At 38.2% G+C, this 24,838-nt stretch overlaps 2 protein-coding genes across 2 annotated transcripts in view; one reads left to right on the top strand and one right to left on the bottom strand.

Moving 5' to 3' along the window:
- Positions 1 to 24,838, top strand: part of RSPH14 (radial spoke head 14 homolog) — a 187,135-nt gene that overhangs the window by 94,793 nt on the left and 67,504 nt on the right. The window lies entirely within an intron of this gene.
- GNAZ (G protein subunit alpha z) overlaps positions 1 to 24,838 on the bottom strand; it is a 133,781-nt gene that overhangs the window by 72,613 nt on the left and 36,330 nt on the right. The window contains exon 2 of the mRNA XM_050924513.1: positions 22,596 to 23,880. Coding sequence (XP_050780470.1) covers positions 22,596 to 23,318 — 723 coding nt within the window. The 5' untranslated portion in view covers positions 23,319 to 23,880. The remainder of the gene's footprint in view (positions 1 to 22,595; positions 23,881 to 24,838) is intronic.

Here is a 24,838-nt window from a genome sequence, read left to right as displayed (position 1 = left end):
AGCACTTGTCCTCCAATCTATAGCTGATAAACAAAAAACTCCCATAATCACACAATTCCCAATAGGATTTATTTAATTAAAAATATTAAAGATGTCTCTATCCATATCCAAATCAGAGCCTTGGCGGTCTGTAGCAGACCCCAAGCACTATTCCAGTAGAGCCTCTTACCATTCTTCCCCAAAGTGATTTTGACCTAAACAGATTCAGTTTTATCTATTCTATCACTTCTAATTTCTTTACAGTCTACTTCATCATGTCATTAATATACAATGATACTGCACCACGTTTACCTTTATTGCTGTTTTTTTCTGAACAGCACATACCCTTCAATACCTGTATTCCAGACATGACTACTATTCCATCATGTTTCCATTATCCCTATAATATCTGATTTCACTTCCTCCACCAGTAGTTCTAGTACCTGCATTTTGTCACCCAGGCTCCTTGCATTGGTGTTCAGACATCTTAGTTGTGTCTACTTGGCTTCTCCCAGATTCCTTGCAAGATTAAATAAGTCATTTTGCTGACAGCGTTGTCTATCTGACTGTTACTATCATTAGTACTAGTGCTATCTTTTCTCTTGTTGTCCATTCTCCTACCCTCTGTTGTTCCTTTTCTCCATTGTTCTATTCTCTTTTATTTGGATTTACTCCCCACTCAATATTAGAATCCAGCATGGAGATTACATGAGCATCTCCCAGCTGTGTCCCTCAAATTCCTAGTTTGAAGCTCTTTTAATCAGTGGTTCCAATGTTCATCCCAGAATTCTATTTTCCTCCCTACTCAGGTGAAGTCCATCCCATAAGAACAATCCTGTCTATGAATGCCTCTCGGGTTGAACATCCCAAAGCGCTCCTCATAGCACCACTGCCTAAGCCATCATCTGTTGATCATCATAATCTTGTCTCACCTTCACCTTCCTCATCTAGGGAACTGTTGTATGTCCAGGATTATTTAATATCTTAATTAATGATAGAAAAGGGAGTACATAGCATGTTAATGAAATTCACAGATGGTAATACATAGGAACACATTTTAAACACCAGTGAGAATACAGAAAAAATACCAAAGGATTACAATTAATTAAAACTTTGTGCCAGATTCTAATCTCATTTGCACCACTGTAAATCTAGAATAATTCCATTTTAGTCAGTGAAGTTACTCTGGATTTACTCATTGGTGTAAGTGAAACCAAGATCTGACCTTGAGCCTTGGACTGAAAATAATAAAATGAAATCAGGTTATGAAACTGCAAATTATTGCATCTGGAGGGAACATTTTCAATGAGACGGAGAAGAGAAAGAAGTAATGCTAAGAGAGGGTCTGGTCTAACCTTTGAACCTATCTATGCAGGAACAGTCTTATGTCTATATCCATACTTACAATTAGGCAGTTTTAAAATACTAATATGCTTGTTCTGTTAGTCCCAATGTTTCCTGAGATAGAGCCAGTTTGTTGAGGGAATCAATTTGCTGCCTTTCACTAGTGCCGGCCAATTCATATGAGATGCTCTAATGATATAGCCAAACAAATGGATAAAATATTGCCAACCTTAGGAGATTAAAAATCATGACCCAGACCCTCAAAATCACGAGAGTGACCCAAAAAACCATGAGGTTTTCTTTAAGTCAAATTATGTTTTTTAGTTTGTCTTTTTACCTGCCCTATATTCATCTTCCACTGTGAGAGAGAGAATTTCATGGTGAAAAGTCAGCCTTAAATGCATACAAAAATGGACACCTCTCCCTGGCTGTTCAGATGGATATTTCACTTACCCTCTCCTCACCTCTGAGATTGAGGAATTGCCTTCCATTTTCTATTATAGTCTTGACATAGCAACAACACTTTTCTCCCTCCTGCTACCCTAGGACTCCTCTACCTGTAACCCAGCAGCACTACTTCCCCGACTACCCTCCCACCCTGCCACCAGCTGCCCTGGGACCTTCTTTCTTCTGTTGAGCCATACATAAAGGCAGGGCTCAGTGGCAGGGAAGATCTGTGTCAGGAGGCTCTCGCACAGAGCTCTGCCTATGTGCCCAACCCTGAAAATCATGGCATTAGAATAATTTCTTGAGTCATCACAACAGCTGCTGCTGCAGGCTTCAAAATTCTGTTATTCATGATCAGCTGACAAGAGTGGCAATACTGCAATACTTCCTTCCCCTGACTGCTCAAAGGGGACTCCTTTTATCCACCACTACACCCAAGCTGGGGGAGCCACCATTTTATCCTCTATCTCCCACCTCCACCAGCCTGCCTCCTGCCCCCACATCCCTCCTGTACTCCATTCCCCTGCAACCTCTAAATCTGCCTCCTGCTCCTCCCATCTCTTGTTTACAGTGTCTCTGCTGCTCTTCACAGTTCGTGTGTCCTGTCTAGCCCATGACCCATAGAGTGGCAGCCCTTTGAAAATTAGTTGCAATCTAACTGTAAATAGTGAGATGTGGCATCCAGCTTTATTAAGGGCAGCCTTTCTTCCATATGCACATAGACTGTAGGGAAATGGCAGCCATCTTGCTGACTTCAGCCCCATTGATAGTAATAGAAGGTGGCCACTTTGAATACAGGAAAATTTGCATGTTGGCAGCCTTTCATAATGTTTTCATGAGACAGGTAAAAACTCCAAAACACTAGAGTTGCAATAAAATCATGAGAGTTGGCAACACTGTGGATATTCTATTGAAAGCAGCTATTCCTTTAGCAGTGAAGGTATTAACTATAGTAGCCTTGCATTCTTCTTCTTCTTCTCATTCCAATGCATCTTTTCAGACACAGGGAACAGTACAGCATTGCCATTCATTCCTGTCCTTAGTTGGTTTGTTCTTCCATTAAACCTGTTCTGGTCATGTCGCTGTGTACAACATCCCACCATCTAGTTAATGGCTGGGCTCTAGGACTGACTGACATTGGTTGCATTTGCATAATTTTTAGGGCTGTCAAGCAATTACAAAAAATTAATCATGATTAATTGCACTGTTAATAATAGAATACCTTTTATTTAAACATTTTCAAATATTTTTATTTCAATTATAACACAGAATAGAAAGTGTACAGTGCTCAGTTTATATTTATTTTGTATTACAAGTATTTACACTATAAAAAAGAGAGAATATTTTTCAATTCACCTAATACAAATTACTGTAGTGTAATCTCTTTATCGTGAAAGTTGAACTTACAAATGTAGAATGTACAAATAAAAATATATTCAAAAATAAAACAATGTAAAATTTTAGAGCCTGCAAGTCCATTCAGTCCTACTTCTTGTTCAGCCAATTGCTCAGACAAACAACTTTGTTTACATTTGCAGGAGATAATGCTGCCTGCTTCTTGTTTACAATATCACCTGAAAGTGAGAACAAGCATTCTCATGGCACTGTTGTAGCCAGCATCGCAAGATATTTATGTACCAGATATGTTAAGATTCATATGCCCTTTCATGCTTCAACCACCATCCCAGAGGACATGCGTCCTTGCTGATAATGGGTTCTGCTCTAGAACAGTCCAAAGCAGTGCAGACAGACGCATGTTCATTGTCATTATCTGAGTCAGATACCACTAGCAGAAGGTTGATTTTCGTTTTTTATGGTTCAGATTCTGTAGTTTCCTCATAGGACTGTTGCTCTTTTAAGACTTCTGAAAGCATGCTCCACACCTCATCCCTCTCAGATTTTGGAAGGCACTTCAGATTCTTAAACCTTGGGTTGAGTGCTGTAGCTATCTTTAGAAATCTCACATTGGTACCTTCTTTGTGTTTTTTTAAATCTGCTGTGAAAGTGTTCTTAAAATGAACATGTGCTGGTTCATCACCCAAGACTGCTATAACATGAAATATATGGCAGAATGCAGGTAAAACAGAGCAGGGGACATACAATTCTCCCCCCTGGAGTTCAGTCACAAATTTAATTAACACATTATTTTTTTAATGAGCAGGGAAGCATGTCCTCTGGAATGGTAGCCAAAGCAGGAAGGGGCATACGAATGTTTAGCATATCTAGCATGCAAATACCTTGCAATGCCAGCAACAAAAGTGCCATGCAAATGCCTGTTCTCACTTTCTGGTGACACTGTAAATAAGAAGAGGGCAGCATTATCTCCTGTAAATGTAAACAAACTTGTTTCTCTTAGCAATTGACTGAACAAGAAGTAGGACTGAGTGGAGTTGTAGGCTCTGAAGTTTTACATTGTTTTGTTTTTGAAAGCAGTTATGTAACAAAAAAAATCTACATTTGAAAATTGCACTTTCATGACACACAGATTGCACTATAGTACTTCTATGAGGTGGACTGAAAAATACTATTTCTTTTATTTATCATTTTTACAGTGCAAATATTTGTAATAAAAATAGTATACACTTCGATATCAATTACAACACAGAATACAATATATATGAAAATGTAGAAAAATATCCAAAATATTTAATACATTTCAATTGGTATTATATTGTTTAACATTGTGATTAAAACTACAATTAATCATGATTAATTTTTTAAACCGTGATTAATGTTTTTAAGTTAATCTCATGAGTTAACTGCGATTAATCAACAGCCCTACTTATTTTCTTTGGTATCCTATCATCTGTTTATCTTCTGTGGTATCCCTCCATCTTAATCTTTTCAATTGCAGCCAATCCTGTATCCTGACTTCACATTCTACTCCCCTTCTAACTTAATTTGTCTTAAAATCATTCCACTTTACAACTGCCATCTTCTGAATAATTCTCGTTTCTACTGCCTCCAGCCTTATGATGTCTGTTTCATTTAATGCAGCTGCTTCCAGATCATAGAGTAATACTGTTGTACACTGGTTTGATAAATTTTCAGTTTAGTACCGAACTGTATTTACCAATCCATAATTTCATCAACTTTTGTACAGTACTTGTAGCTAAAGGGCATAATCTTTTAACCTCATCCTTGATGGAACCATTGGCACTAACCAAGCTTCCCAGGTACATCTAAGATTTTACTTGTTCTATGACTTCAGCACTGTGACATTTCAACACTATCTGTTGTCCCTTTTCCAAGATGAAATCACATTGTGTTCTTGGCATTTATTGTAAATCCTCGTTGACTATACCATTTTTCATTAATTTAAACATATCAACCAGTTGTACAATGTTACCTACATAAGGAGCTTAACTCTAGATCAACAATGTCATGCCCTCCAACTAATCCACCATTCTTAACATGTTGAAAAGTTACAGTGATTCCATGCCCCATGTCCTGGACCTACACCAAACTCTGATTTGAACTAGTTGCTTAATTTTCCACCAATTCTGATGGAACTACAGGAATCTTCATGCATAAAACTTTTATAATTGCAGTTATCCGATCTGGAATGCCATATGATTTTACTACTTTCCATAATGCATCCCTCCAAACCAAATCAGATGCCTTTGTGAAGTCAAAGAAAACAGCAAACATCTTCAATCCCCATTCTCGCTTTTTTCCACATCAATTGTCAGTGTCAATATCTGATCAATGCAACTTTGATTTGGTCTGAAGCTATACTGTTCATCTCCTGCTACTTCCTTTAAAACTGGCCTTAATCTGTTGACAATTAGTTTCATCATGATTTTTCCCAGTACTGATAATAAGCTTATACCCCTAGAATTATTTGAATCAACAGGATCTTCTGTCTTGAGGATGGGTACAACTATTGCCTTTTATCCATTCATCCAGTACTTCCTATACCTTCTTATGTATTGTTCCTAATGATTTCATAGTACTTATCCCACCAGCTTTCAGCAGCCTAGCTGTTATACTGACTATTCCTGCAGCTTCCCATTTTTAACTGCTTTACTGCTCTTTCTGTTTCTTTTTCTGATGGCAGTTCAGTGTTGATATCCATTCTGCATTGCAAACTGACCTATTCATCTAGCATGTCTAAAATGCTTGCACTCTGATGAACTACAGGTTTCAGCACTTTGTCAAAATGCTCCTTCCATATTTCCAGCACCTCTTTGGCATTTGTTGCCAGTTCACCAGTAACTTATCTTATGACCTGCATCACTGGCCTCTTTGTGTTTCTATACAACTTAACCTTTTTGTATATCATTTAATATCTTGTTTTCTTGATGCCTGCTCTAATTTTTGTGCCTTTTCTTCCCAGAACTTTTGGTTATCCTGTCGTTGTGATTCCTCACTACTTTGCACAATGCTTTTACTTCTTCTACTTTCCCAGTAGTCTTACTTGTTTACACTTTTCCTTAATGTTTTGTTTCATTGCTTGTCCAGGCTTTTCCTTGTTTCTTTACATTTTCCAGTAACTTCATCCGCTGTATTTTGTGTCTCTTCCTTGAAAGCTTTCTTATCACTCTATAGTGAGATTTCTTCACCACCACAAAGTAATGGCCTGAAACGTCCTCCAAGTGTCATCTTGTATGCCTTCCTCACAGATCTATTCTTAACTTATCAAGATCAGATTTTGCCTTGCATGGTCAATCCTACTTCTGACATTTCCTAACTTTTGATTCTTGACTTTGCAACCTTAAACTTCTTGTATTTTTTTTGTATGAAATAGGTAGGTAGTTGAATATCATCAGTGTAAAAGGTCATAGACAGGATTAACAATAAAACAAAGAGGAAGAATCACAGAATAATAGGACTGGAAGGGACCTCAAGAGGTCATCTAGTCCAGTCTCCTGCACTCATGGCAGGAATAAGTATTATCTAGACCATTCCTGACAGGTGTTTGCCTAACCTGCTCTTAAAAATTTCCACTGATTGAGATTCCACAACCTCCCTAGGCAATTTATTCCTAGAGATATTTAGAAAGGAGTAGAGGGTCAAGAATTGAACCCAGTAGTACTTTGTAGAAGAAGGATGTTAATGCAGAGGAAGTGCCAGTCCCAGAAAAAGGGAAAGAATGGTTAGATAAGTTGAAGGGGGTCCATGACAGGAAGGAAACAGACACATTTTTAGCTAAGATGAATAAATAGACGGAGTGGTCTACATTGTCAGAGTCTGTACTGAGATCAAGGAGAATGAGGAGAGACAAGAAGATGTTATTCACAGACATGAGGTAAGACTGCTGACTTTACATAAGAGAGACACCTGTTCTATTGGAAGAGCGAAACAGAGAAAGTTTCTGGATAAAATGTTAAACTGTTGTGCGTAAGGTGATGGTAGAGATGAGAGAAGGCTACTTGCTTAAATACTGTGCTAGGAAAATTTAGGTTAGTGAGGAGGTGGTCATTAGAGAATGTCACAAGTGCATAAATAATGATTAAAATGATATTAATTGCTAAATTTAAGGGTTTGTGAGGCAGTGCATACAGATGGTACTAGGAAAGTGCTGCAGTGAGGAAAGAAATGGAGAAGCTTTAAAATAGATCTGTGCTTCAAAAATATTTATATAGCTTTCTTTTTTTAGATCCAGCACAGGAATAGGTTTTCCAAAGATCTGATTATCAGATGGCTGTGAGCAGCTCTTTAGCCAACTTTTGTCCAAATTTTACTTTTTTTAAAAAAGTAAAAATTCATATTCTTATTAAATGTCCCATCTCTATTTTTTCACATTTGATTACATTCCTCTAAAAACACATCTATCTACTCAAAACTAATATTTAGCTGTTAATTATTTCTTTGCCCTTTTCCCTTAAGTTGTCTCTCTTCTTTCTTTGGCCCTGTCTGTACTATAGCTTCAAACCAAGCTTGTTATAATAATTTTTGAAAATGGTCAAGCACATATCTGCTTAACAATTTCAAGTATTCACACTGCCAAATCCTGTTATGGATAATGGCGCTAGTGCATCCATGTTGAACAAGGTTCAGAAATACCATGAATAGCTGTGAAAATGGGGATGAGTTAAAATACACACTTCTCCAGGGTGACACCATATCCACTAGGTAGAAGAAAATAGGAGTCCACCCAGGGATCCCAACATCAGACAGGGAAAAAGATGAATCCTCTGCTCAGGGATACCCATGGCTTTAGCAGCAGCTGTTTGAAAACTATTTTAAATGTGGCTACAAGCTCCAGGGTTAACAGGATTTGAGATGCAGTATAGCTGTAGCCATGTCAGTCCCAGGATATTAGAGAGACAAGGTAAGAAAGACAATATCTATTATTGGACTTGAGATATGCAGTTGAAATCTTTACCACTCACCTTGTAAATATACTAATGAATAAATGGACACAATGTTTTTGGATTTCACAAGTGATTTTTTGTCAGCTTTGCCAGAAAACTTTTTTATTATCCACTAATGAATTTAATAAAAGTCTCAAGTTTTTCTAAGTTTGGAAATTTGATTTTCACTAACTCAGTGGCCTCAGTGAATTTTTCCATGAGAAAAATATTTTAAGCACACTTGTTATTTCAAATGCATATTTTCTTTTTACTTTCTTTTTTTTTTTTTTTTTTTTTTGCAAAGCAATAACACCTCAGAAATGTTTATATTTTTACTTGACAAATTACTGGCATTTTTAACAAAATACAGGCTACTCCCTGGATGAAAATTAACTGTGTATATTTAAAGATCTATTTAACCAAATTAAGTGGAGGCAAACTATATTTGAAAATCTAACCTTATAACACTAAAATGGTCTCTGAGCCAAACTCATAATTTCTGTTTTCACTAAGTATGGGAAATATTTTTGTGTTGGGACTATAGATATTTTTTAAAATTAATGTGTACTGTTGTTGACTGCTGGAAGAGCTAATGGATTCAGTAAACTAACCACATTGGTCAATAATGGTCCATTTGAGCCATGTGACTTTTAATAGTTTACTTTCAACTATGCATATTGTATGATGGACTGTGCCACTGAAGTTGTTTTCCTGTTCTACCTTACAGTTACCAGTTGTCCGTTTTTTTACTGGAATACCCAATTGAAAAGGGACCCCAGCAGCTCTGATCAGCACTGGTGACCAGGCCGTTAAAAGTCTGGTCGGCGGTGCTGCAACACTAAGGCAGGCTAGTCCCTACCTGTCCTGGCTTGCACCACGCTGTAACCGAGAAGTGGCCAGCAGGTCCAGATCCTAGGTGGGAGGGGTGGGGGATGGGGCAGGAGGCCCCATGTGCTGCTCTTGCCCGCAAGCACAGCCCCCTCCAGCTGGCACCAGCCCCCAGCTCCCATTGGCCGGTTATTGGCCTTAGTATAAATGAGATTGTCATCCTACAATTTTTGGAAGCAGTGAGTGAACAAAGCCCTTATTTAAAACACAGGGAGCATTAGTAATAGAAAACATAAGAAAAAAGTATGAAATTCCCATGGAAGGTAAAATGCTTGTTGGTTGTGTGTGTAGGTTCAATATATTAAACAGCATTTCCCAGTATAAAAACCTGTTTAGAGAATTCTTTTAAATGGTGCTGATATACTGCCCTCTCCCCCCCTGATGTGTCTCTACATGACTACAGCAGGATATATTCATAGGGATCTATGACATACAAGATTATCTGTTAGTTCATAAAGTCTAAGCCTTCAAAATGGCAAGCACATTGACCTCACTAAGACACCATCCCCCACACTAATTATGCAGAAATAAATGGTCAAAAGTATCTCAATTCTGCCTTTCAATGGTGGATCTTGTTACATGGAATTAATTGGGATTTCAATGAGATGAAATGAGCGTAAAGCAAACAAATATATACCCCATAAAGCTGAATGAGAAAGAACACTCACATGAAAAAAATCCCCTCTGATTGTAGATGCTTTTCCATGCAGAGGAGGGTACGTAATGCTGTTATTTTGTAATGGAAAGCAATAAAATCAAGTCATTCTTATCTTCTCAAACCCTGAAATACAGTACTTCATATGAGGGGAAAGGATACACTCATCAATAGCTATATAAAGTAGTTCCTTGTTATTTGTAATATGACATCTATTTCTCACTGTTAATATTTCATTGTGGGTTTTTATTATGGGTTGGAGTAGGAAAATATTAAATTATTCTCATCCATTCAGGAAATCGGAATTAGAAATCCATAAAGGCTGGTCTGTGTATTTAGGCTTTTTTGTAAAACCAGATGATCTAAACAGAAGCTTGGAATGAATAAAAACAGTCAAGGTTGAATTACACAAGGGATTAATTCGATCCCTAGAGCCACAGGTGATGTAAAAATCTCATCAGTAAGTGGGTATGTATAAGTGTAATTTTCACACCAAGGAGAGGAAAGATGGAGCTGGAACAGAAGAAGATACTGCATGGAGATCTGCTTTCTCTCATACACTGCCAAAACACTGAATAAAGCAGACAGTTACATTTCCTTTTACCACCCTGCCCTTCTGTCTGGTGCAGAGTGTGCTCATATTCATTTACTGATATGTAACTTGCACTACAAATTCACAGATAATGTATGTTGAGCCCCGTTTTGGGTCTAAGGCTACATGTTCAAAATGACATGACCCTATCATGTGGCCAAAATCAGGACAGGCACACAAGGTTATTTTCCAAAATAAATAAATAAATAAATAAATAGAGAAATCCACAAAGATGGAGCAAATCCACACAGAATCACAGTTACTTTAATTTATCACTTCTTAAAAATGGGTGGATCTAGAATTCTAGGCATACACTGTGCAAATGTCATTGTGGTTGAGCAACTCTAGGTGAATGAAACCCAAACTGAATTGGCTCTACATTAATAAAATACAGCTAGAATAACTTGACTCATCTTCTAAAATATCTTTAGGGATTTGGATATAGAGAGCAATCCCTTACAAGGATAAATCTCACAAGGGCAAACTGATTCACAGGTGTACAGTTGCCTCATGTTTCAGATAAACATTGTTTACATTTATGATTCAAACAGTATATTGGATTTTAAAAAGCAACTTGGAGGGATAAGACACGCAGAAACCATTCTTTATCTGTACTTTTAAAAGTCATATCTACATGAACTGTTAGGCAAGAGATTCATAGACATACGAATCTAGGGCTACTATTGTAAGAAGCAGCAGTCCCTATATGAGACTAAATGACATGGTTTTATCTTATCTATTTTAGAAATTGTAGGTTCTATTGAAACTATATGGACAGGAAGTGTATTGTAGGAGTGCTAGGAAGAAATACAGTGGTTATGCTGAATTTCTGTAATGTAAATAAGACTTATATGGTGGGTATTTTGCTTTGGATTAGTGTTTAAGCATAGTTTTCTAGAAATATAAAGGTGTTAATTTAATTTCAGTTCTCAGTGTTGAATCGCTTTTAGAATGAGTCTATATAGATTAAGTGGCTGCACCTCGTACAGTAATGATAAATATCTCAGGCTTTGACAATCTGAAATGAAAATACAGTTTCTAGTTATATTATTTGGTTGTATAAACAAACCATTATCAGTCTTCTACCGCAAGATGCATCACTGGAGTTATCACCTTTGTTTTGTGCAATTAAAAGGAGATAAGCTCTTCTTGCTACATATTTAATGTGACCATATGTAGTGTTGTTCTTTTCCACTGTAACTACAGTGGTTCTCTGTAAAGTTCAGAGCATTTCTGGGCATTGAGAACATTCTATAGAACACAAGGAACAGGATTTTCTAGGGACTCATCTCCATGTACACAGCACATGATTAAAAGATAAGAAGTGTAACTAAAATTGCACACGAGAAGACTGGGTATTTTTACAGGAATGATGCCTTCCGCAAATTCCTGGGGTTGATTGTTTCAATTGGTCATTCCAATTTGCAGCAAGATTTCCAGGATTCAATGTGATGCTTACATACTTTGAAGAAGCTATGTTCACACAGTTGTCCATCTGATATATTTATTAGTTGTCCATAGTCTTTTTTTTAATCATAACAGCCACACATTGAATCCTTTATAAGGAAAAAATGAAAATGGGAAATCAGAACCAGAATTCCAGTTAGTGTCTAGGCATTATTCACGTGAAACACTGAAGTTATCTTGGGCTATGCTGCTCTTTAAAGTTCACAACAAATGCCCTGAAATACTACATAAAAGTGAGAATATCTGAACAGTTTAAACTGCTACTTTCCTGAGATTCCCAAGATGCCAAGTTTAATGGAAGGATGTTTCTCCTGAAGAAGTACTTGGCAATATGGACTTTTATCATTGATACCAGCAAGTACTAATAAGGTTCTGCATACTGTGTACTCGTAATTTCCCTTCAGTCTTGAGAGCTATTATTAGTATTGTGGGAAAAGAACTGCATGTCTAAAAGGCTCTAATACCCTGTACTCTCAAAAGCTGAAGTATCTGAAAAAGCAAACAAGCCTCTGGTGCATATTGTTAAAAAATATATTTAAAAAATTCTCTACTTAATCAATAAAAAAAAATCCTGAAAGAAAACAAATGGGCTTCCTGTTCAAACTGTATGTTGTGCTGGATGGCAGAGGTTTTCAGAGGTAATTGTTACTAGGAAATAGAAGGATCTTAATTTACAGCATGATGTGGCAAAACACTTTCATTCTGCACAAGACCTACTGCAGTCTGGGTTTTTATTGCAGCATTATGGAAATATCCAAAACACAAGACCCAATAATACTGAGAAATGTAACTACCCAAACATCTGTTGGAAATGTAATACAGCAAAACACAAATTTTCCAAGTTATTAAATGTATTGGGAACAGCTTTTTGTTTCAGAAACTGGAAGAAACAATCAGGGAACCACCATTTGAGATTTGATTCTGAGCAAATAGGAGGAATTGGTTGCCAATCTGAAGATGGAAGACAATTTGGGTGAAAATTATACATTTCCTGATTCTAAGGAAAAGAAGGAATCAGAGCAGCAGAAAAGGGACAGACTTCCAAAAAGCAGAAATTAACAAACAGAGAACTGATAGGTAAGGTCCCATGGGAAAAAAATCTAAGGGATAAAGGAGTTCAAGAAAGCTGGCAATTTCTCAAGAAAGCTATATTAAAGCAACAACTGCAAACTATCCTGATGCGAAGGAAAGATTGGGAGAATAGTAAGAGGCAATTATAGCTACAATCAGGAGCTCATTAATGACTTGGATGTAAAAAAGGTATCATACAAAAAGTGAAAACATGGATGAATTGCTAATGAGGACTAAAAAAGAATAGTACAAGCATGTAGGTACAAAAATCAGAAAGGTTAAGGTACAAAATGAGTTACACCTAGCAAGGGACATAAAAGGCTTTAAGAAGGGATTCTTTAAATACATTAGGAGACAGAGAGATGAAGAAAAGTATAGATCCTCTATTTAGTGGTGAAGGAGAACTAATAGCTGATATCACGAAGGCGGCTGAGGTGTTTAATGCATATTTTGCTTTAGTCTTCACTAAAAAGATTAATTGTGACTATATACTCAACAAAATTAATATTAACAAGGGAAAGAATGTAAGCCAAAAAATGAAAGAACAGGTTAAAGAATATTTAGATATGTTAGATATATTCAAGTCAGCAGCTCCTGATGAAATTAATCCTAGGGTACCTAAGGAACTTGCTGAAGCAATCTTGGAACTGTTAGCCATTACCTTTGAGAGGCAATGGAGAATGGGTGGGGTACCAGAGAACTGGAGAAGGGCAAATATAGTATCTAGCTTTAAAAAGGGGAACAAAGAGGACCTGGGAATTTATAGACAGTCAGCTCAACTTTGATACCTGGAAAGATAATGGAACAAATTATTAAACAATCAGTTTGTAAGCATCCAGAGCATAATAGTTAAAGCTACAATTTCATCACGGAAGCCATGTATTCCATGACTTTAAGAGACTTCCGTGACTTCTTCGGCTTCAGCTTCAGTCGTGTGCCCCAAGGCGATGGGGGCCCTGTAGCTGTCTGCAGCTTTGGTGGGGGCTGGAGCTGTCAGTTTCCCCCAACCCCCAGCAGGCCTCAGGCTTCAGGGGCTTCTGTGAATTTTTGTTTATTGCCTGTGACCTGTCCGTGACTTTTACTAAAAATAACCATGACAAAATCTTAACCTTAATAATAACGTTATAAGGAATAGCCAGCATGGATTTGTCAAGAACAAACATGTTGAGCTATCCAATTTTCTTTTTCTTTTTCTTTTTTTTTTGGTTGGACAGGCGTAGTGGAAATAGGGGCATTCGTTTTTCTAAGAAAAATTTCAGGAAGCCTGAGATTTTGTCAAAATGCAGAACTAAAACAAGGTTCAACACACCAAAAATGTTCACAAAACAGAATTCCTGTTTTCCAGCCAGTTCTTTTTAACATTGTTTTGCAAACCTGCTCAGAATTCAGAAAAATGGTCTGTGTGTGCATAAAGCAGTACAGTTCAGTTCTCTAGCTATGGAATTAAGACATCTATGTATCTGGGACATCCCGTTAATTTTGTAGCATCCTTTTGAAATCCTTCAATTAGAGAGCATTTGGGGGAAAACATACAATTACATCCAAAGGAAGAAGCAAGATGGACAAAGGATAATTTTTCAAAATCTGTACTTCTGTCTCACATGCAGTCCAGATTCCATCTTTGAACAATATAGCAGTGCCTTCCCCATTTGCCTCATAAATAAGACTTCTTAGCAAATATACATGAAAAAAGCTGGACAAAGTACAAACTGTCTTTTCCATGGAAGAGCAAAGAAAAAAATATGTCTGAAGAGTTCAATTAAATAGAAGACCATATGTCAGGGGCAAGGGCCACAGTGAAACGCGTACATCACATTGAAACTTGTTAGCAGTAGAAATGTTGACACTGCTTCTTATAAATAAGACCCTGACCAAAACCAATATTCAGTTTAAATTAAAGCTGGAAATGCGAGAGAACCAGGTAAAACCAATCAGCACCTAATTCTGCTCCCAATTACACAGAGCTCAAACTGGGGAAAAAAAAAGTGCCAGTACTTTCCCAAACTCCATTCATCTGAGATGGACACCAAAATAAGACAGATACCCCATATCTCAGACTCTGCTGAGCTAGTGTTGACCTTAATAGGACTCATATCGTCTAGATCCAGTTTACAAATTTGTAAACTGGATCTAGACGATATGAGTCCTATTAAGGTCAACACTAGCTCAGCGGAGATATCAAGATTTAGATTTTCCTTGATGGGACTGATTGCTCCTTGGGTTCTGCTGTAGTAGGCTCACTGTCTGGGGGATCCTGCAGCAGCAGCACCTTCCTTTCCCTCACACCACCTTATGGGGATTGCATAAGATGTCAAGGGGACTCTAGCACTTACTCCTTTGGGCTCACAATGGATATGAATTTTCCAAGTCATAGACCAAACCAATTCCTCATCACCTGAACATCCTGGAACTTAGGGATGTTGGAAATCTGGATGTGGATAAGTGTTTTGTGACTTGAGTCAATTTCTAAATAATACTGCCAAGAAACATCAGCTGGTAGAAGAGGATTAAGAGAGCTCATAGAAGGAGATTACTCTTCCTGTCGAAATGCTCTGTACAAATCAAATGGACTTGAACTCCACTCTCTCATGTCTCAGACATTTTTGTTCTGTGTGTTTTTAAGCTCTAGCATCCAATGCACAGTCTACAATGATTTGTTAGATTACATTATCTTCTGTCACTGGCTATTTGTTTTTAATTTTAAAATCTTACTAGTAAAGCATGAAGGGTCTGAAGAATTCTGAGAAGCTAATGAACTTCTAGACTCTTATTAAGAGATACCTTTCCTAATGGCTGTGGAAATAAAAAGAAACAATTAAGGACAATATTTCTCTCACTTCAAGGACAGGTCACTGTCTGTCAGATACAGACACACTGTTACTGTAGGAAAAATACTGTGTCAAGAGGAGGGTCTGCAAGGAATAGACCAAAGGGGAATATGTATGACACTGATACAGCAAAAAATGCAACTGAGGTGAATAGACTGCAAGATCACTACAGGGCATATGAAAAAGAGGTAAATATCCTATAAAATACTAGGAGATTGGCTAGAACAATTTGTGTTAGAACAAGAAAGGGATAATTCAGACAGTGACTAGAAGAGGTGTGTACAAAGAGTCGGTCTCTCTTTGCAAAGAGCATGTGATCTTGACTGATACATAAATATTTAGAGGAGAAATTTATTTTTTAATGATGATGATCTGGGATTGCTGTAGGCAGTGAGAGTGAGGTGTAATGGTGAAGGTAGAATGGAAAGTTCCAAAGGAAGCTGAACACACTACTACTAGAAATTAAATTACTAGACTGCTCTAGACTATTGCTGAATCTCAAATGGGTTTTAAGCTTGATAGGTCTGAGTTTCTGGATGGCACTAGCTCCAGATGTGTATCTCCATATTGTAAAAGTGCAGCAGCTGGATCCTCACTAGCTGACTCCACCTCAATTAACGTCACTTCAGATGTAGTCAAGTGTCTTGAAGCCTAACACATAGGAGAATTTTAAACAGAAAGTCAAATGACAAGCGCCTTATTCAGCCAAATAAACCTCACTGAAGTCTATAGATATCTGAATTCTTCACTGAAGTCTATATATGCCTGTATAAAGCCCTCAGAATTTGACCTTTAGTAAAGACAGCACTGAAGATGGGCCAGTTTTGGACTTTGGGCCTATTTCTTTGTTTCACCTCCACTTTCTGATTCATGCTGGTTACTCCTGAGTTATTTCAGTGTGAAATAAGGATTACAGCTTTGATTTGCAAATGGTAAAACTTTCATGGAAATTAGTGGTTAAAAGTAGGTGATGATAAAATGCGGGATTAGCTTTTTTTTACACCTTCTAGTTTGTTGCTTTTTTTACTTCATCCTTTTGAAGTGCCAGTACCAACACTTCTGCATTCCTTGTGTAAGTTACACTCCTTTTTCACATCCACTGAATTCCTCATTGATGCAAGTTACTCTAATTTACTTACATTCAGTTTTCTAACCAGCTTTTATCTGACATTTAATGTAAACCGTTACTAGTTTAACTGCAGAATCTGGCCTGATGTATTCATTAGGAATTTTTTCTTCACATTCCAGCTTCTCCTCCTGCATCATCCTGTAGTGAAGTCAAAAAGCCTATGTTTATGACATTACAAGTTGGTGGCATAAAAGTTATTGTGATGTAACAAATTCAGCATGAGGGTTTCAGGATCAGGAAGGAAGAGAAGATTGGCAGGGAGAAAGGATTCCCGTATGTCAACACAACAAACTTTGGTATTAGCAAATAGCAAAGGAAGAAGTATGAAGATGTCTGATGGATAAGTGGTTTTATATTTTTAGTTTGGTATATTTGGTAACTTTTTTGCAGCATCAAAGTTCCTTGAAGATTACTGTCCTAAAAGACACAAGAGAATTACAGTATTGGTCAGTGAAATTTGCTGTTAGAGTGCTTGCAACAGCATCTCTGCAAGTCAAGGCTTGATAAGGCTAAGCAATCTGAATAGATATTAGCAAGGCAATGCCATAAACATTTCTCTTGAAGAGAATGGTTAAATGCTATGGTTTCACTAAACAATGACTATATTGGATTGTTAAGGATGGGAGAAATAGCTCATAACCAGCAGACAACAGAAACTCCATAACCTAATGATGTTTAAAATATCAATCTTTCATGTTAATTTCACAGACATTTTTTAAACAGATCTTCAGAGTTGAGTTCTTTTAAGATAATTCCATGCGAGGGAGGGCAGTGCATGAAATTTCTCCCTCAGAAAAGGTAACATTAGAATGCTCTATCGACTTGCTGTATTTCATTACTTGAAAACTGCAGGAACCGTCTTAAAGTAAGCATTGTATGTGTATTAATAAACATACTGGAGATAGGGAACCTATTTTATATTTTGGGCACCTAACCTAGGTATCCAGATATTTAATGTGAGCTTTTAAAGATTCCTTAGTTTGAACACTGAGTCCTAAATGTTTAAGAAGTGAATGAAAAAAGAAAACCTGTCCACAGACAGGAGTAAACCAACAATGTTCATGGAAAAAAAGAATGGAAGTTAACTCTAGAAACAGATGTCCAGCTTTCACTGACTGTGAACCATCCTGTAGTCAATTTGGACATGCTATCCAATGAAGGTTTTGCCACCTTGCATATAGTTGTCAGAACTGATACTGATATCAGCTCGTTTCACCCCTTAGAATTACTATTTCTCCGGGCTAGTATAACACCACACACCGACATGATTGTTCCGGCCAGTGTATAAATGATGGATCAACTATGATACCTAAATCTATCTGCCTAGCTGTTTGAGTTGTCATTAAAATTAAACAGCAATGTATAAATATGCTGGCATACAATGTATAACAAAATATTTTTAAATTGTAATCTAAAATGTATCGTGCATTTTCTCCATCTTTACATAACAAGTGCGTTATTTTATAAATTCAGCTGCCTCTATAGGCCAACAGCATCTCTCCAGTCAGGCTGTTTCTATGGACACCACTGTGAGCTCTACTTCCTACTACACTTACTCGTTGCCAAGAAAACCAAATTCCTCTAACACTTCCCAATGGGAATGAAGGTCAGGAAGGTGGAGAGCCACAAAAATACTTGGGAAGTATTACTAGCTCAGAAACCGCATGACAGTAGCAAAATATAATGATGGTGAACAGAGAACGATGACTTCCATTCTGCTACTAAAGAGACATGATATAAAAGGATTTGTGTCCACAGTTGCTACCACTTATAAGTGGGATTACTGTACATTCAGTAGCTGCCTACCATTTGGGTTTTTCTACACACCAGAAGTGCCATGGCAATCTGGAGAAAATCTGCAATACACACTTATATGTAAATAAGGGAATTTCACATTACAGCAAAAATGATCACAAGATCCCTCCTGATTCTTAATATCATGAATAAACCTGGCAAATCATTTGGAACTGTGGCAATGTAGACACTTTGGGGTTAAAGGAACTGAGATCAGCTGGTTCCATTTTCACAAGATTTTTTGTTGGTCTTATTTGAGATGGAGTCATAGGAAGACATAATCTACCAGTGAGCCGCATTGGATTATGACTGCATTTCTAATAGCATAATTTGGGGAGTTCAGTGAGAGGACATTACCTGGAGGCTTTTCACCAGCAGGTTTTTTCTTCCTAGCCAAAGTCTTTTTCTAGCAAAGATTTTGTTGCACAGGTTGAAAGCAAATGAAGTTTTTCTTTAGAACCAGTTGGAAAAGTTGGGGATGTTTAAATCTCCTAAAGGGCTTGCTATTTGTATTTGGCTTTTTCTCCATTTATTTGAGAATCTGAATAAAATACGGGCAATAAATGCCTTTATTTCTGGGGGCAATATTTGTGTGGGTTTTGCAGTCAGATCCTGTTTGGTGTTACAGATTATTGTTGTGGGCAAAAACACTTCTGCACAAAATGGTCTCAAATCTTGGAGTTACATAATTTCCTTTTAATCAGTTAATTTTGCCACTTTCTATAAATTATTGATAAACTGATAGCAATTTTCTCAAAATTTATTGTTCAGAAATAATTCTCTAAATAATGTTTTAGTCTGTAGAATGTCAGGTGGTAGCTCATTTTGAGTATTTAATGTTCAGTTTATGGGAATATTCTGGAATACTAGTTCAAATTTCAGTTTAAGTGCACATTCCTACCAGTAAATTTATTTTCTTGAGAATCATGAAAAGTGAGCACAAAAGAGGTTTAAATAGTCAAAGCAATCTTTTAAAAACAGTAAATGAAAGTCTGTGGGAAGTATTTTGCAGTCTTTGCTCAGTATCACGGCAGCTTTGCTGTACTTCTGCAACTTTTGCTTTAACTACATTTAATGGGAGGAGCAGCTTCAAGAAGATGGATTAAGCAAAACAAACAAAACCAAAAACCACATACCTCCCAGAAAAGTGTTAAAGTATTTACAATAAGAAGAGATTTTAGCAGTTTCTGTAATGTACCAATAATTATAATAGGTTTCACATCATGATAGTTAACCCACCTCCTTACCTGTTACACAGGAGTAGAGGGAGTGGATTTACAGCCCTATAATCTAACACTTAGACCACACCCAGAAGGAGAGCAATGTTATCCTACTGCCAGACCTTCCATTAGAATCTTGTCTGCTTAGCAGAGTGGCTTTCCACCAAAAAACTGAAATAAGGTTCTTGGAAAGTGCTGCTGCACAAATCTTGTTTGTTTTTTGTTAAATAAAATGACTAGCTGGAGTGCCACCAGATAAATAACTGAAATTGATTAGAGACACAAATCTTAAACAGTTTGAAGTACTGTCATCAACTTGCCTTCATTCAGTGACCTAATGAATATGCTGTGCTACATGCAGCATACACAATTTTCAAGAAGCTGTTATAGATTTTTAAAAACCTTGCTGCAGTTATTCCAGGAATTCCCAACCATAGAGGTCTTGACTATGTGTTATGCATCATTAAGCATGATAGCCCTTGACTGCCACAAATCTTAGCACAATACCTGACTGATCAATGCTGAGGACGATTGGGCCCAGTGCAAAGCGGTGAGGTAGGGAAGGTCTGAGGGGTTCCACTCTACAGGCAAGTGGTGTGGAGCTCTTTAGGGAAGCACATGAAAAGTAGTTCCACACTCTGCAAGAAATCCTATCTGGCGCCTAACACTTCCACCTCACCTCACAGAGCCCATGAAAGCTATCCTCTTCCCCCCATAAATTTAGAAGTAAAGGCATCTTCCACCAGAAGAATACATTGTCCCCAGGTTTAAAGATCTATTTCTGAGTTAGCAGTCAGAGTAGACCACAGGATTCATTTTCACTGAGGATGGTATGTATTTAAGGAGAAATTTAGCTCCCTGACCTTTCTGAGATGTTAAAGAGACACTTCCCCTTTCAGTTTTATTTCCCAGCACCTGGCTGCTATATATGTCAGCCATGAGACGGAATCCTAGATTCCAGCCATGGGAAGGGGATGGGTTTAGTAGGTGCTACGTGCCACTTCATTGTGGTGTCCCAGGCACCCAGAGTTCATTTAGGCATCCAGGAAGCCCAGTAACATCACACAGCTGTTAATAGCTTCACATCATGAATTCACGTAGGGCCTGGATTTGATCCCATTTATGTATGTATGAGCAGATACATATAATGCACATTATCATGAATTCTAACCAGGATATTCTCTAGCAAAGCTCAGATATAACAAGCACGCGACACAGAGAAGAAAAACAATAAAATGACTGAACTAGCTATGACAATTAATGCAGTTAGTGGAGTATTTCCATAAGAAGCAGATTCCATAACAGTCTGCCAAAACCAGATTATTAGAGTGGTAGAAAGGATTTCTTAAGTGACTTACTGTAATACAAGCACTGAGAATATACATAACCATCGCAATTAGATTCTAAATATTTTGTATACAAAACACATTCTTGGGATCCCCTTTCACTGAAGTACTGTTTCTATTGTGAAAGAACAATGCACACAGCATTCTGGGGTGTTCCAGAGGCTGCCTTGCCACAGGAAATTTCCACCAAGGTGAAACAACTGAAGATGTCTGAGGGGGATGATAGGAAGCGGGTGCACCTTTGGGTAAACAGTAAATTAGTCTGACAAAGTGGGTATTCACCCACAAAAGCTCATGCTCCAATACATCTGTTAGTCTATAAGGTGCCACAGGACTCCGTTGCTTTTTACAGATCCAGACTAACACGGCTACTCCTCTGATAGTAAATTAGTTGTCGCCAGACAGTGATTTTCTGGGGGTTGATTTTATTCCTCTTGATGGTCAGTTGTTTTTAAACTGGAATATGGGCAAGTAGGGAGCTGTAGGAATTGTAACATATTTCTACCAACACATCTGATTGTTTCTTAAGCATCATGTCCATTTATGGGGTTACAATAGAAAAAATATGTAAAAAATCCAAATAGTACCTAAAAAGGTCAAGTTAAGCAGTCTGAAAGCGATAGCAAACACATACATACACACACACACATATACTATTTCCATAGTTACAGTATCTGTGTGCGAAGCAAACCGAAGCCTAGTATTAGTAATACAAGGAGAATTCAGGACGAATAGTTATTTATCGGACAATAAGTAGACTGGGTGCATAACAAAAGTAGCCATAAAGCAGACTTCTAATGACAATTTCCATGCCACTTAAAGGGACACTCACTGTCAACTTGATTGTTTGGAAACTGACTAATTTTAAAATATAATTTCTGATAGCACCTCTTAAAATTATATCTTTTTATAAAACATTTCTTTTAAATGTTTTAAAGGCCTTTTCTGCTCATGCTGATCTTTATAAGCAAGAACAAAACTCAGGCTACAGGGGAAATCAAAACTGACTATACACAAAATGCTGTCAAATGCATACACTGAAATGGAGAACATTATTTTTGCTAACCTTTCAGTTATAGTAATTTTAAGTGTTATTTGTCACTGTAGCAGGTACAGTATTTCCCGGCTGAAATGTGATTTTCTATTGACTGTCGCCCTTTATAAAAGGAAACCATAACTGCCCAAAGACCTCTCCCTGATTTTTACTGACTTTCGGAGTAATGCTTAGCCCAATGGGTCTGAAGCATCTGCCTCAGACACAAACTCATTTTGCACTATTGTGCCACATGAGGAAGTCCTATCGTCTTCTATTGATAGCACTGAAGAAACAAAGACAATGGAGAAAGGCTACATGCTGCTAGGAAACATAGTTGCCACCTTGTGAGTGGAGAAAAAATACTACTAGATTCCATGTATGCTCTTTTGGGCAGGTGTCTTTTTGTTACCTGTGGAGGACAATGGGGCTTGGGCCTCTAGACACTACTGAACTGCAAATAATAATAAGCCAAAACAAAGAAGAAACCCAGAAGGACTCACCGTCTGGTTATCCTCGTACAGCTTCAAGTCATATCCACTCAGCTCCACGCAAAAAATTATTGCTGTAACCCCTTCAAAGCAGTGGATCCATTTTTTGCGCTCAGACCTCTGTCCACCCACATCCACCATTTTGAAAGTTAGCTCTTTGAAGGTAAATTTATTTTCCACAATCCCTGTGGTCATGTCCCGAGAACGCAGAATATCTTCAACTGTAGGGATGTAGTCCAGTGCTGCAATCCTTTCTAGGTCATTCAAATAGTATGCAGCATTATCCTCTAGGTGGTATTCATTGGATCGGCAGAAGCACTCCTGCACACCGGGGTCTGCCCAGAGCCGCTTCATGACTCCCAGAAGCTCAGGAGTAATCTCTCCTTTGCTTTCAGCAGGGCCAGTCAGGGCAAAAAGCTGCACGGCATCATAGGCCCTGTCAGGATTGTGGAACTCTATCTTAAGGGTGGCTAGAGCACGAATGATGCGTGTGAGGGAGTCAATGGCATTATAGATAATCAGAGGTTTGTATTCCTTGCAAGCCTCCAAGTTAAAGCCACCACTGTGAATGATTTTCATTTGCTTGACAATAGTACTCTTGCCAGAGTTGCTAGTACCCAGGAGTAGGAGCTTGATCTCACGTCGTTGTCGCTGACTCTCAGAGCGCAGGTGGCGGTCAATCCTCCGGGACCGCCGCGCTGCCTCTTTCTCCTCAGAGCTTTGCCTACATCCCATGGTATAGCAGACAGTAACAGAAGAGGAGAACTGGAGATTCTCTCTCTCTCTCTCTCTGTCTCTGAGCAAGAGCTGCAATATCGTTCAATTCTTGTGCTAGGTGCACCCTGTGGGAAAAAAATCACTATCCAATACCTGATGGGCCAATAGGCCTGTACCAACTAGTTCAGTCCCAGCAGGGGTGCAAACAAATGTAGAAGTGCAACCACAGACAGATAGTCTCCTCAGTAGATCTCATGGCACTCCCCTTTCCTGTGAATAAACAGTGGCACATTCCTGTTAATGAAAGGACACTTCCCTATTCCATAGTGTGGCTGGATCAGTCAAATATTGTTTTCTCTTCTGCATAATTATTTTGCTCTCTTCTATCCAAAGGTAAGGAGCTGCACCTTCATATGCTCCGCTTTAGCCTCAGTTGTCTTTTAATTGTCTTTTCTGGTTGCTGTGGTGATGCTGCTAGTTACAGCTGAAGGTCTGGTATGGTTTTGTTGTGTTTGTTTTGTTTCTCCCCCCCACTTCTTCAGGCTGATCCAGTTCAGATCTGTGAATCTGGCCTCTCCACCTGTCAAACAGTGAGACAAAAGAAATTAATACAATTGGGGGACTTTGTTTCCCTTCTGCAGAACATTCACTTTTTCTCTGCTTCTGACACTTCTGAACATTGTATTACCCCAAATACAATCCCGATGGAAACTGTGTAAAGAAAAGCAATACAAATCTTCTAAATACTGCAGATATTTAGGGACAGCTTGAGTCTGCAGACCTTAGAAAATGTGTACCCTGAGCAATAGTAAATCAAATCCCCTTTTCTCTCCAGCCTTCTGTGTTTTATTACCCAAATCCACATGAAAACAAACAGTGCTGAGCTCTGTCCCAATTCTCTCTCAGCAAGAGCTGATGGCAGCCCTTTTCCAGCACAGCCCTGTTCTGACCGGTTTCCCAAAGTGGAGTGCATGAAAGAGATTCACAGCTACTTTCCCCTTCCCTCATTTATATTTATATTGTTGTCTGGCACTCAAATGTGTGTACACATGTACTCCTGATTCTTCTTTCATCACTTCTATCCATTTTGTTTGCATTGAACATTTTTGTAAATAAATGATTAAATGAAAGGTGGGGATTAGGTTTGCATGAGAGTTTTATGAAAGGGTTTATCTCAAGAGGCACAATTATTGATCTTTGCAGGAAACTGTGACAAGGTATACCAGCCTCGCGGTCCTACTACACCCAGCTTCTGGGAAAGAGCTGCGAAGGTGGGCCTTCCAGGTCTGTCTAGAGAGGCAGAACAGAAGCAGATAAAAGGCGCTAAAGGGGCTTAGCAGGTCAGTTCCTACCTAGGATTAGAAGGGCAAGGGAAGGTGCTCCTCTTTGGCCACGGGAGCTTGACTGATTGCATTTGCTCAAGCTGGGAGAGAGGGGACATGAGAACTTTAACCCTATGGTAAGAGGTGAAGATAAAGGCCCAGGTGGGAAAAGGCCCAGGGAAATAGCTGTAACTAAATGAAAGGAACAGTATGTGG

Source organism: Gopherus flavomarginatus, chromosome 15 (assembly GCF_025201925.1).
Source record: "Gopherus flavomarginatus isolate rGopFla2 chromosome 15, rGopFla2.mat.asm, whole genome shotgun sequence".
Lineage (NCBI taxonomy): Eukaryota > Metazoa > Chordata > Testudines > Testudinidae > Gopherus > Gopherus flavomarginatus.
This window is presented reverse-complemented; position numbering and strand designations above follow the sequence as displayed.